This window comes from Mollisia scopiformis (assembly GCF_001500285.1).
Source record: "Mollisia scopiformis unplaced genomic scaffold LY89scaffold_9, whole genome shotgun sequence".
Lineage (NCBI taxonomy): Eukaryota > Fungi > Ascomycota > Leotiomycetes > Helotiales > Mollisiaceae > Mollisia > Mollisia scopiformis.
The window spans coordinates 1356523-1369491 of record NW_017263589.1 but is presented as its reverse complement, the minus strand read 5'-3'; the positions used below and the strand labels follow the sequence as shown (position 1 = coordinate 1369491).

Genomic DNA, 12969 nt, shown 5'->3' with positions numbered 1-12969 from the left:
ATATGTTCTACACGTAGCTTATGTTGATGCACTAGAATCATTAGAGAAGTCTCCTGTCGAACCTCAACGACGAAAGACACAGAGCAGCTTCATGTAAAGTTGCTACTTGTGTTGGGCTAAAATTCTCTACCTCCGATGATTGTGAAGGTTGAAGTACAGAGACATGAGTACCGGCCAGAGTTGAGGGTTCACTTGAAGTAAACGATGTACATATACAAGTCAACATACTCGTGATATATTTACATATATTGTACAAACTAAAGCAAATATGATGTAAAGCATATTTGCTCAAGCCTATTCTAACAATGTCTGAGGGGGGAGCTTTCACTTCGAAGGCCATGCAACTCCTCGAGTCGTTGTAAAGATAATGCCCTTGAGCCAGAGATATGCAGCGCCATTCGCGATTCCCTGGCATCGTCATGGAGGCACTCGAAACGCTCATAATATACTGCAAGCTCGACGTATGCGGACGAGTGCAAGCGGATACACATGTTGGACATACAAAGTGGCCTTGCCATTTCCTGCATGGTGCCCAAATGTTCTCCCTGGCGGATTAACGAAAGCAGGCGCTGCTTCGTTGATTCTAGTCGCTGAATCTCTCATAACCTGTCAATCCAACTCGCTGGATCATCATCGTTGATGTTTTTTGGCTTCTTGACGAAATCGATTTTCGGCAAATCGGACTTATTCACCTTTGAAGGTGTTGATAAGGATGGGTCGTGCTCGAGGGGTTCCTTTGCAGCACCTTTGAGACCCTCTTGAGCTTGCCTGTCCAAGAATGACTCGTCTTCTTCGAGAAGTTTTGCAATGTTTTCCATCTCCTCCTTAGTGATAGTTGTCTTGACATGCATAGCTTTGAGAATACCAACGCGCCATGCTCGGAGCATTCCAGGGTAGGTTAAACCCGACATAGCATATTCTTCGTCCGGGATCACTTGCACGATTCTGATATCTTTTTTTGACCTTCGAAAGAGGAGTAAATCATCATGAATGAGGTATTTCTTGGTCTCTTCAGGCTTCCAAGCTCTAATTGTTGCCCATGATAGATGTCCATCGTTCATTGGCTCGTGTTTCTCGTTCGGCGAACTTCCTATGTATGCCCCTCCTGCATCAATAAGACGCCGACCCTCGGAAGTTGATGTCGCAAGGCCAACTGCGTACAGAATCTTGCTAATGCTTTTTTGGAATATCACATGGCGCGGTAGCTTGACGTTCACCGTCGGCTTCTTGTTGAGCGAGGAAACCCCAATCTGAGCAGAAGGATCTTCAGCTCTTGGAGGAAGAATTGCCCCTGGTTTCAGGTGGAGTAGACGATGCTCTTTTTCGGCCGATTCTGCTTCCAATTTTCCATGCACAAGCTCAACGAACTCTTTTGCAAGCTTGTGTTGAGCTTTTCGCTGTTCCGGCGACTTCATGTGCTCACTAACCAAGGCATGAATGTCTTCGAGAGGCATGAACGTAAACATCTGAAGATATTTTTCGACGTCCGCATCCGCTGTACCCAAGAAATATTTGTACAATTCGAAAGAGCTTGTTTGTTCTTCATCCAACCATACAGCATTTCCTGCACTTTTGCCAAACTTCTGTCCTGATGATGAAGTGAGGAGCGGTACGGTGAAGCCGAAAGGTTCTCCGACAGCTGCGGCCTCGTCTTTAACAGTCGGGTTTGGGTGGTGGGTCGAAATGTACTTAATTGCATCAATACCAGCTGTGATGTTCCCATACTGGTCAGAGCCCCCTATTTGAATTTGGATTCCTTTCGTATGAAACATGTGCCACCAATCCCAGGCTTGCATGAGTGGATATGTGAACTCTGCAAACGACATACCATCCCCTCTACTCATTTTGTTCTTCACCCTATCAAGATTAGTATTCTAATCAAAAATGACACCTGTGGCTTCCGCTTACGTCTCCCGTGCCAGCATAGAGCCCAACCGCATGCCGGGACCAAGGAGCTGAAGAAACTGGAGCATGGGCAAAGTATTCCACCACGCATTGTTATTGATCAATTCCCGACGCCACGCCCATTCCGATTTGTAGCCATACTTAGCGGCGGTTATTTCCACATTCTTCCACAACTTCTTGAGTTGAAGGTGCATATTTGCCATATTTGCGGTTCCAACAGAGGAGTGTTGTTTTTCTCGAGATGTAAGACGGTCGGTGGGATCTCCAATCTTGGCTGTCGCACCCCCAAGAAGAGATACTGTATGGTAGCCATGGATATGCATCCAGAAAAGAGCCATGAATGGTATCATGTGTCCAACGTGTAATGAAGAAGCAGTAGGGTCGATTCCAACGTATGCACCGAGTCGTCGGTCAGTCATCATTTGATCAACGTGTACTCGTTTCCTAGACATAGTCAGTATATAGTGTTTTTCGGAGGGTATAACGTAATATGGTTCATACCCAGTGAAGGTCTGGACTAGGCCTCGCTCTTCAAGAATCGTGAGCATGCTCTTCTCTTTCCCTGACTTAATGCTAGAAGCTTTTTGTGACCATGCCATCTCTGCATCTGCCATTTTGGCAAGGTATTTCGTTCCAATCCATCTTCTTATGGTCTTACCAGAAGCATTGGAAGCTTGAAGTGTACACCTGGGGCAGACATAAGCTTCGGGTCGAGAAGAAGCTCGAAGGAAGGATCGCGAAGCCATTATGGCTGGGGAAGAGATCGTTATGACTGCATGAGGAAAAGGGGCACTAGTAACGAAGAGAGCGAATGTGAATGACCGTACAACGAATGGCAGATGAAATTGGTTGTGATTCTGGCAAGCAGCCAAAATTGAGTGTATTTCCTTTCATAAAAAAAAGTTAATGGTAGACGCGACCCGCGCCCGCGCTTCTGACCTGCCGCGCGCTTAGTCATCATTAACTTCCTTCCTGGTGTTCTCCACTCCTCCACTCCATGACGCACCAAGAACTGCCACGTGAGTGAGGCGTCCTCGACCTGCATCGTCCATGCATGTTACACCGTCCTCGGCCTCTTGCATTGGTCCTCTGACTTCGTAACTTTTCTCCTGTACGTCTCATTCTTTTCTTGTCCTCTTTTCTCTCATCTTCATCTACCAGAATCTTCAATCTATCTTGTCCCATTCGATCCAGTAACAGCCAAAATGACTGAAACTTTCATCAGTCAAGCCGACGGCAACGAGGTTTTTCAAGCTCAATATATTCCTAAGCAGAAAGGTCCTCCTTCTTCCGATGACCCCAGCATGAAAGCATTCATATCGACCTACCCATCCTTGGGTCAGGTGACACAGATTGAGAAGAACACCAGCGTGTTCACGGCTTTGCTGGAGGTCGATGAGAGTCGAGCGTCAGATCCATGGCACATATCCCTTTGGCACTCTGATGGTGGGGAATGGAGAGAGGTTCCAATGGATCCAGTTCTGGGCGAGCATGGCCGCCCCACCGACCTTCAAGCCTCCAATTCCAGTCTTACTCGTTTATATTTTACGACCCCACTTGCAATTCACCTCCCAACGAACTTCACTGTCAAGTTCCGGAATAGCTCCGACCAGCCATGGAAGTGGGTAAAAGATCACCAAGGCACACAGGATGGAGTAGTATTATTGAAGACTGTGACGAGTCAGCAGGCCATATCGAGTGAGTTGGGGGACTACGTTCAAGGACTCAATCCAGCATTGAAGTCAAAGAACTATCGAAGTCAATCACCTGGAACGACTCTCTGGTCTGTAGAAGCTCCGATCGAAGCTGCACATGGAGCGAAGTCGACGTTTAAGGATGTCAAATTCGGTCTGCCATGGGGTGCTGGGAAGTTCTCAAGGTAAGTCAATGTTCATTGAAGCATATTCTTCTCTACGGCAGGAAAGCTGCACTGTCACATTATCCTAAACGGAATGCTGGATCGATCACCTAGTCGTTTACTAATATCTTTTAGGTGGTTTGCTCTGATTCGGATATGGTCTCCGTGGCTGGCCCCGCGACAAGGCAAAGACCATTTCGGACTAGATAAAGAGGCCGTTATGTGCTCTTTTCTGAGTACGGGAGGTAAGCACTTAGTGCTACTTGCTATCAGTGGCGTAGACGATATTATGACCATGTTCACTAGCGACAGTGAGGGTAATGTTGTTATTCGCGTATGCTTTGTTTTCGAATAATACTTCGAATAGATTCTGACAAAGGTCAGATTCGCAACGATAGCGACAAAGATGGAACCGCCAAGGTCCTGGTTGGTCTTGGAGATGACTTCGAATCCGCAAATGCTGCCGTAATGTACCACGCCAGAGGCATAGTCGCAATGGCAGAAACTGCTAGCGGGGAGCAACAGAAGGAAATGGCAGCTTTGAAAGAAGGCAATGAGTTTACCAAAGTATGGGCTGAGAATTGGTATGATGGGTTGACATATTGTGCGTACTCAACGATCAACAAGTTTTATTCGCGTAGCTCACTTCTAAAGGCACCTGGAATGCTCTGGGACAACGACTTACCGAAGAGAAAGTTTTGAAAGCAGTCACAACTTTAGCTGAAAACAAGATTAATATCACGAATTTCATTATCGATGACAATTGGCAATCCATCGACTACCGTGGCCATGGTCAATTTCAACATGGCTGGGTTGAATTTGAAGCGGAAAGGGAAGCGTTTCCAAAAGGATTGAAGCACTTGGTCAATCTCATTAGAGAAAAGCATCCGAGTATTCAACACATTGCTGTTTGGCACGCTTTGCTTGGATACTGGGGAGGTCTTTCTCCGGACGGCAAACTTGCCAAGACATACAAAACAGTCGAGGTCATCAGAGAGGACGCCGAACGTAGAAACCTACCGCTCGGAGGCAAAATGACGGTTGTTGCGAAAGAGGACGTTTTCAAGTTCTACGACGACTTCTATCGCTTCTTGTCATCTTGCGGCATTGATGCTGTTAAGACGGAGTAAGCGACCTACCTTCAGAACATCTACTCTCACTAATCTTTTGACAGCGCTCAATTTATGACTGATACCTTCGTATCCGCAGAAGCTCGACGAGAGCTCATTCCTGCTTATCTTGATGCCTGGACTGTCTCTACACTTCGACATTTCAGTGTGAAAGCTATCTCTTGCATGTCGCAGACACCACAAATTCTTTTCCATTCTCAGATGCCACAAAACAGATCACCATATCTAGTCCGGAATTCGGATGATTTCTTCCCCGAGATTCCAACTAGTCATCCTTGGCACGTCTTTGTCAATGCTCATAATGCTCTCTTCACCCAACACTTGAACCTGATCCCAGATTGGGACATGTTTCAGACAGTTCACGATTACTCGGGCTTTCATGCAGCAGCCCGATGTGTCAGCGGAGGACCAATCTACATCACTGATGTACCAGGCCAGCATGACCTTGATCTCATCAACCAGATGACAGGACCTACACCTCGCGGAAAGACGGTGATTTTCAGACCCGATGTTGTCGGAAAAAGCTTAGACCAGTACAATGGCTACGATGATGATCATTTGCTGCTCGTCGGTACGTATCATGGCTCAGCAGTAACGGGAACTGGTATTGTGGGTATTTTCAATGTCTCTCAGCGCCCACTTACGGAGCTCATCCCACTCTCTAAGTTTCCTGGCGTGGTGGAAGCGCAGTACTATGTCGTGCGAGCTCACTCTAGTGGGCTTGTATCGAAACCAATGCAAGTCGTTGATCGCAACGCACTTACTCCCATTTCGCTTGGTATTCGCGGGTACGAAATCCTTTCCTCGTACCCTCTACGAGGATTTGTGGACAAGAAGGAAGAGACAACGTGGATTGCAGCTCTTGGATTGCTCGGAAAGATGGCTGGTGCTGCTGCTATCACAAATAGTAGGATGACAAAGCTGGAAAATGGGAGAATCCTTGTGGATACTAACGTGAAAGCTTTGGGAACACTAGGCGAGTCGTCTGATCCCATTGAAGTGTTTCGCTGATCTTATCTAGGCCTTTACATTTCTACCCTTCCAACTATCTCCTTCAAAGACGACATGATGATCACGATACAAGGAAAAGTTATTCCAGTGCATACAGTGCAGACTAGTAAGGTCGATCCACACGTCCTCGAAATTGACGTAGCAGCTGCTTGGAAGGAGTTAAATCTTGATGCTGGATGGAGCAACGAGGTTGAGGTTAAGACCTTTATCAATTCATCTTAACTGTGCTTTGGCGTTGAAAAAAGGACTTTTCGCTCACACAAAACTCCGGTACAGCCGTGCTACATTACATAGACTCAATCAAAAGCCTGATCGGAAGTCTCTCGAAAGTGTTGTTCGCCCTCATGTTAACTTCCAGACTTTCTGCAAAATCAGGATTAAATCCTTCATCTCTGGCTCACAATACCAATGCTTGACTCCATCGTAAGTCTTCGACTTCAAATTAAGTCCCATACCCAACAGCGAGTGGCGCATCTGTAATGCCCATTCATACCGCACTTTCAAATCTTGGTCTCCATGACCCAACAGAATCGGCATGGTTGTTTCAATATCGAGAATCCGAGATGGTAACGACAAGAGCGTACGAACATACTGGACAGCCAATCCTCGTCTCCGAGTCACCTGCTTCTCTTGCTCACTCGTTACCACTTTCCTAGACCGTCTCCTCAGGATCCAAGAAAACATCCAAGAGACCTTTGCCGCACAACTCAAAACAAAGTCCCACATCAATCTCCAAGGCTTCTTCCATCCCCGTTCCCCCTTCTCCACAACCTCACTTTCCGCCCTTAACCCCTCTTTCTCCTCCCCCATAACCTCATCAATCTGCCTCCTAAAAGGCAACCACCCACTCAACCCGACAAACCCCCCAATGCCCCCCAACTCCCCACTCAAAACAGCAATTACCCCCATCGCACTCCCCTGACTGAAACCCCCCAACACAATCCTCTTCCTCACCCCCACCAACTTCTCCTCTGCCTCAACCAAACCCTTCAAATAAACCAACGACTCCCTCATCCCCACAACCTGCTCATCTTCCCCCACCGTCCTGTCGCCCCATTGATGCACATTGAACCATGCGTGACCTTCTCGTCCTTCCAACGCTGTTATCTTCTTCAGACTCCCAGACGGGAACACGACTCTGACTCCGTCCAAAACGCCTCCTTTTCTAAATTCATTCCTTAACGTCGTTTTCCTCGGTGGGTTTTGAAGATTGAATTCAAAATCCAGAAATCCCTTAGCAAACTCAGGCCCAGAGGTCGACGTCCCGTGGATGAGGATCAGGGTATGCGTATGTTTTCCCTCTGGATGGATAATATATGGCTCATCGTGGTGTAACATTATTGGTTCTGTCAAATTTTCCATTGGGATGTCTGTAGATTGATGGCCCGAGAGAGTCGGTTGGGTTAGACCTTAATTAGACACTGTAGAAATGCGTGGCGCTTACAAGCGCGGGGTTTTGCTTCTTGCGGTGAGGTGAGACTGCAGCCGAAATCGGCTGCGGGGTTGAGATGGGAAGTGAGGATATATATATACATACCTCATGACTATAGTTTAGTATCGCATAAAGAAGAAACGAACGTGCTGGAGTCACTCTAGGCGGGTGCGTATTGTTCCAGCGATGGTAAGAGTCAGAACTTAGGTATCAACAGCCAGCTTTCACAACTCATCACGTGTCAGGACAAGCACACCAAATCTGACAAATTGTTTTCCCATGCGCGTCTATGTCGCTGAATCTACACCTTTAATATTCTCTGCTGAGTCTTCCCATTACAAGATACGGCGTCCGTAAAAGCAAATAGCCACATGACGCCCCGCCAGAAACGCTCTAGAAATAAGCCCACCTCACCAAGTAGCACCACACCCATATTTTACAAATTCGCAATAGCTTTCATGAGCACATTTAGTCCCCTCTCTTCAATTCCATCCTCAGCCAGAGCTTCCTTGAGAATCCAGCTCACGTCACTTTGTACACCAAGCGGGATATAACATCCGCTTCTCGCTTTTTCCAAACTCTCCTTCAGCCTGCTCGTGTGTTCCCATTCGCGAGCAGCCACTTCAGCACGGTCGATGACCTTATTGGGAATGCCACACATGGCTGCGCAATGCATACCGAAACTGCCTTCTGCCACACCGTCCTCGAGCTTGTACAAGAATGTAACTTGACGATTCTCGTCATCGACGTGAATTTGCATTCGCTTCGGTGCGACTTCTGGATGGCCCGCAAACTCTGTTGCAATAGAGTGATAATGAGTGGCGAAGAAACCAATACAGCCAATATGCGAAGCGACGTGATGAAGGACAGATTGAGCAACAGCCACTCCATCATATGAGCTTGTTCCACGGCCCAGCTCATCGAGAATGACAAGTGAGCGTGATGTAGCCTCGGAGAGAATCTTCTTGGTCTCGGAAAGTTCAACAAAGAAGGTACTCTGTGCAGCGAAGATGTTATCATTAGCTCCTAGACGAGACATGATTCGATCACATGGAGTCATGGTCGCAGATACACAAGGCACATAGCAGCCAATCTGTGCCATAATGACAGCTACGCAAGTCTAGGATATGTTAGTCGTAGTTTTACACAGTCAAACGAGTAATGCTTACCATTCTGAGAATTGTTGACTTTCCAGCTGCGTTTGCGCCAGTCAACAAATCAATATTCGGGACATCACCACCAAGCTTGACATCATTCGGAATGAAGTCAGTAACATTTGGTAGCATGCAAGGGTGGCGAAGCTCCTCGAACTCGACAACACTTCTTTCAGATTCAACAAAGGTTGGACGGCAGCTTGGCTCTCCAAGAGCTGCAGACGCAGCAGCAAGACTGATGAGGCAATCAAGCTGTGAGATTACCTTGACGGCTTGCAACCAAGTCATGTAATCTTGGTCAAAGCGAGCGTAGAGTCGACCAGCTACTTGCTTCATAATTTGACCATGAGTCTCTTGTGCCTCCTGGAGTTGCCGGATGAGACCTTTCAGTTCTGGGAAGTAATACCGTTTGAAGCCTGCAGCCGTTGACATGACCTGCCAGCCATTGGGTGCTTTGATTGCTGTCGGCACCTCAATCTGATACACCTCCTTTCCAATGTTCTTAAATTGGATCTTTGCTGAGCCGCCCAAGTCTTTTCGCTTACGTTTGAGGAGATCCTTCAAGTCATCTTCGAGCTGCTTAATTTTGTCCTGGCTGTCGTCAAACTCCTCCTCAACACCGCTTGCTGGTACGAGAAGCTTCTCCTCCCTTGCCTTTTCATGGTCAAATGCCGTCTTCCAGAATTCCAATGGCTCCTTGAGATCTGGCATAGAAGCAATGAGGCGATCAACAATTCCATCTCCTCCCTGGAAGGCAGAGAGCAGATCCATAGTGTACTCTATTTGCCCAAAACCATCGATGACTTTGACAAAGTCTTCCGGTCTGCAGGATCCTGCGTGTATACGGGAAATGAGTCGCTCAAGATCTGGCATCCGAGTCATCGAAGCAGTAAACTGATCGCTGAGGCTACGATCTTTGTTGAGCATATCCACAGCATCCAAACGCTCGTTGATTCGTTCAGCGTCTGCCAACGGATGGCAAACCCACTGTCGGAACAGTCGTTTACCAAACGGTGTTACACAGCGGTTGAGAAGAGTAAATAGTGTTCCGTCGGAGCTTCCGTCAAATGTGTTGGCGAAGATTTCCAAATTAATCAACGTCTGACCATCCAGGACGAGCGTGGTACCCTTCTGGATCGGGCTGTACCAAGTGAAGTTACCCTGGGTCAGCAGATCTCGTTCCAGCTTGAGTGTTCTGAGGTATTGAACCAATGCACCCGTGGCAGACATAACGAGGTCCTTGTCTCTGGCTTCTTCCAGCTTCTCTGGCCACACTTCCGCTCCTCCAGCTTCCTGTGAAACGAAGTATCCGCTGCAGTCAAGCTCTCGACGAGCAATTTCAGCTGGCCAAAATTCTTTACCAGGTTTGAAGTGATTCCAGATCGTAGTTGGACTGGTATTATTCTTCAAGATCCGTAGAGCCTTTGTGGATACGCATCCCTTCTCCAAGAGAAGTTCTTGGGGTCGGGTCTGGGCAATGAAAGTCTCGAACTTCGTCAAGTCCAAGTCATCAACGAAATCAGAGAGGAAGAATTGTCCAGTCGCAGTATCGACGAAAGCAATACCAAAAGCTGGCAGCTCATCCACGGTAGACTCCTTGATAGCAACGCAGTAGGTGGCCATATCATCCTGAAGCATGCTGCCTTCAACCAACGTGCCTCTCGTAAGAACGCATGCCAGCTCTCGACGGATGATTTTGTCTTTCTTGCCTTTGCTAGTCTTCTCTTCAGTCTCGCGCATTTCTTTACCAAGTGCAGACTCGCATTGGTCAACTCTAGCGATCTTGTAGCCCTTTGCTACGAATTGGTTGGCCCAATGATCCAAAGACATCTCTGGTACTCCAACCATGCGCATATTAACTCTGTCAGTAAGCTTGAGGTCAAATAATTGATGGCCAATCGTGGCATCGATTTCGTAAAGCTCATAGAATTTGCCCTTCTTGAAGAAGACGACAGTATCCCAGAACTTTTGCTTGATCTCCCAATACTGCTTCTCGAAGGGGGAGAACTTAGCCCAAGCGTTGGGAGGGATATAGAGAGTCCTTGGATCATAGTCTGGATGTCCAATAGGATTGCGATCCATGTCTTGTAAACTAGCCAACCATGGATAGCGCTTCTCAGGTTCGGTCTTGCAAGCTTTCTCCTTAATCGGCTTCTTATTTGATGCCGGAGTCTTTGAAATATTGGCAGATCTCGGTTGAAGTGGTGCAGTATTTTCGGGATCGTACTTCCACTGTTGAGCTGTGGACGGACCTGGGATGTCCAAGTCCTCGTCCTCATCTTCCTCGTCATCATCCTTCTCGAAAGGTGTGGGAGGCGCGATTTCGGGACGCTTTCTGGACGTCGCGGTGGATGTTGGGCGCTTCCTCTTCTTTGATGGCTTCGATGGAGCATCAGAATCGTCGTCGACCACGAAATCGTCCATCTCATCTGCAAAATATCAGCGCTTGCTCTTCGAAAGTTCAGGATCTTCTTACCATCATCATCTACTGCTCCATCTAGACCACCAACAAAATCATCCTCAGAGTCTGATTCCACGACCTTTGGCTTTGATCCCCCTCGCTTTCTTGAGTTTCTGGCAGGTTCGAAAACATCCTCTTCGTCATCTTCGTCGTCAGACTCCACGTAGCTAACAGCTTTCTTGGCCTATATGATATTACATATTAGCAGAGTCTCTAGAATTGGACAACGTTCTGTGGTGAAGTACCTTTCGTGACGGTGTTAATGCCATGCCGTTGAAAACCTGGACTCTCTTAGAAGGTGTCGAGGGCGAAGGTAACCCAGATTCTTCTACCTCTTCCGGGACTCCTCCGTTTTTATTCTCTTGAGAGCTTGACAGTTCCCTCGTGTCACTGCTTGGAACGGGCGTCATGCTCTTCACTGCAGATTTCCTGAACGCAGGTTTCTTCACAGATGCTTTAGGTTTGGCCATCGCGTTGACCTTTTCCGAAGTATCATTGGCTTTCAAGACGCCGTTCGACGATGTGTTCGACGAGTTTGGAGTACTGGATGGTGCCTTCGAGAAGAAGCTCTGGATTGACCGTTGCTGTGACGAGCTTGAGGCTTTCTTCAAGGAAGCAGGCGGCGGTCGTGCCGGTGTGGCGTTCTCTTGCTTGACCATGATGGCGATGGTGATTTATCAACACAACAGGTAATGAAGGTGATCAGAATCAATTGAAGTTTAAGAAGAATGTACGATTAAAGAGAAATTGGAAAGCATCAGAAGCTTGGATGTACTGGGGAGACGCGCTTTGAGATTCGCGCGATAATACGCGTTGCTTACTTCCCAATTAGGAATAGCTTATCTCCTCCCTTTTCCACAGCATCCCACCCTTGCAAATGCTTCGGTCATGCTCGAGCTGTCGAGTATCATCCTAAATGAGTTCTGTACATGAAGTAATGACATGCTTATGCCTTCCTTGAACACTTGCTTAGATGCATGCGCCTTTGAGTTGTCTGTCTCACTGAGGAACATGCAAATCCTTGTTGGATGGAGGAGCTCCTCATACTCAATCAGATGTTGTATTGCGAAAGCTATTCCTCCAACGGAGTGTCCCATAATCCACAAACTTACATACCCTCAATTCTTATGCTGCTGATGTTCTATGGTTTCTCTGTCTTCCAGTACTTTCCTCTTTGCTCCTTGCGATAGCTGTCCCGGGGTCTGGCCTTCTTCGCGTGCAGGGGGCTTGTTGGATCTGCAAGAGCTCTCTGCTCCTCTCTCTTCTGCTTGCGCTCCTCATAGCTTCTCGGTCCACCGTCGTTGGATTCGTCAACCTCATTGTGGGATGACAGGGCATAGTGGGACGGCAGGGCGGGCTTCGAATGCCACGGAATTGGTGGTGGAGTGGCCGGGCGGACGACAGCTGGGACTGGCGGAAACATGGCTCTTTCAGCACGACGACGTTGGCGATTGCTGTCAAAGTCCGTCTCCTCTTCGTACATTGGCAGGGTTGGGCCAATCGACTGATATGCTTCTTGAATCATTGGAACAGAGGGTACTTCAGAATATCCGTCGCTGTTGAGAACCTTTGTGAGCTATGTCAATGACTGGGTAGAGGGGTATGGGCGGACCTGTGAGATGCAAGCTCTCTGTTGGCTTCGTACTCATTTTCGAGTGGTGCTGGAGTCTCAGGGCTGAAGTTTGACACGCTTGAAGATCCTGACAAGACACTGCTGCTGTCCATGTTGGTGGGTGTTCGAGGGTGGCGTGCTTCCTGGGAGGGGGACATCTTCTTTGCTTCAGACGATAGTTCTCTCTTGACGTGTCTTCTGCTCTCAGACTTGCTTGTTGTTGTTGGAGTCGAATCTGGTGACATCGTTGCTGTCAATCCTTGAAGGGTACGTTCCAATGATGCCAGCGGGCCTTTGTTTGGGACGAAGTCTGCTATTGTTCGTGACGAAACTAGAAGTTGAGGGTTGGAGTCAACAGCGTATGACTTATGGCTTGTTGTTCCGACCTTGCTTTGTTTACGTGACG

At 47.7% G+C, this 12969-nt stretch overlaps 5 protein-coding genes across 5 annotated transcripts; 2 read left to right on the top strand and 3 right to left on the bottom strand.

Annotated features, from left to right (window-relative positions):
* Positions 1–578: 578 nt before the first annotated feature.
* LY89DRAFT_508940 (uncharacterized protein) lies at positions 579–2794 on the bottom strand. The gene is made up of 3 exons (XM_018208060.1): positions 2407–2794; positions 1909–2349; positions 579–1857 (listed from the first exon to the last, which is right to left on the bottom strand). Exons 1-3 carry the CDS (start codon positions 2649–2651, stop codon positions 600–602), a joined length of 1944 nt encoding a protein of 647 aa, XP_018073332.1. The 5' UTR covers positions 2652–2794; the 3' UTR covers positions 579–599.
* A 119-nt stretch (positions 2795–2913) lies between these two features.
* On the top strand, positions 2914–6186 carry LY89DRAFT_508903 (glycoside hydrolase). The gene is made up of 6 exons (XM_018208059.1): positions 2914–3784; positions 3899–4097; positions 4148–4367; positions 4418–4889; positions 4938–5869; positions 5915–6186. Exons 1-6 carry the CDS (start codon positions 3111–3113, stop codon positions 6124–6126), a joined length of 2709 nt encoding a protein of 902 aa, XP_018073331.1. The 5' UTR covers positions 2914–3110; the 3' UTR covers positions 6127–6186.
* A 60-nt stretch (positions 6187–6246) lies between these two features.
* On the bottom strand, positions 6247–7242 carry LY89DRAFT_668014 (alpha/beta-hydrolase; the record flags this gene model as incomplete). Its single annotated transcript, XM_018213013.1, has 1 exon — positions 6247–7242. One exon carries the CDS (start codon positions 7240–7242, stop codon positions 6247–6249), a length of 996 nt encoding a protein of 331 aa, XP_018073330.1.
* Positions 7243–7597: 355 nt separating this feature from the next.
* Positions 7598–11712, bottom strand: LY89DRAFT_643546 (DNA mismatch repair protein Msh6). The gene is made up of 4 exons (XM_018211799.1): positions 11197–11712; positions 10967–11135; positions 8506–10919; positions 7598–8456 (listed from the first exon to the last, which is right to left on the bottom strand). Exons 1-4 carry the CDS (start codon positions 11608–11610, stop codon positions 7773–7775), a joined length of 3681 nt encoding a protein of 1226 aa, XP_018073329.1. The 5' UTR covers positions 11611–11712; the 3' UTR covers positions 7598–7772.
* Positions 11713–11852: 140 nt separating this feature from the next.
* Positions 11853–12665, top strand: LY89DRAFT_508875 (uncharacterized protein). Its single transcript, XM_018208058.1, has one exon. It carries the CDS (start codon positions 12095–12097, stop codon positions 12512–12514), a length of 420 nt encoding a protein of 139 aa, XP_018073328.1. The 5' UTR covers positions 11853–12094; the 3' UTR covers positions 12515–12665.
* Positions 12666–12969: the final 304 nt, after the last annotated feature.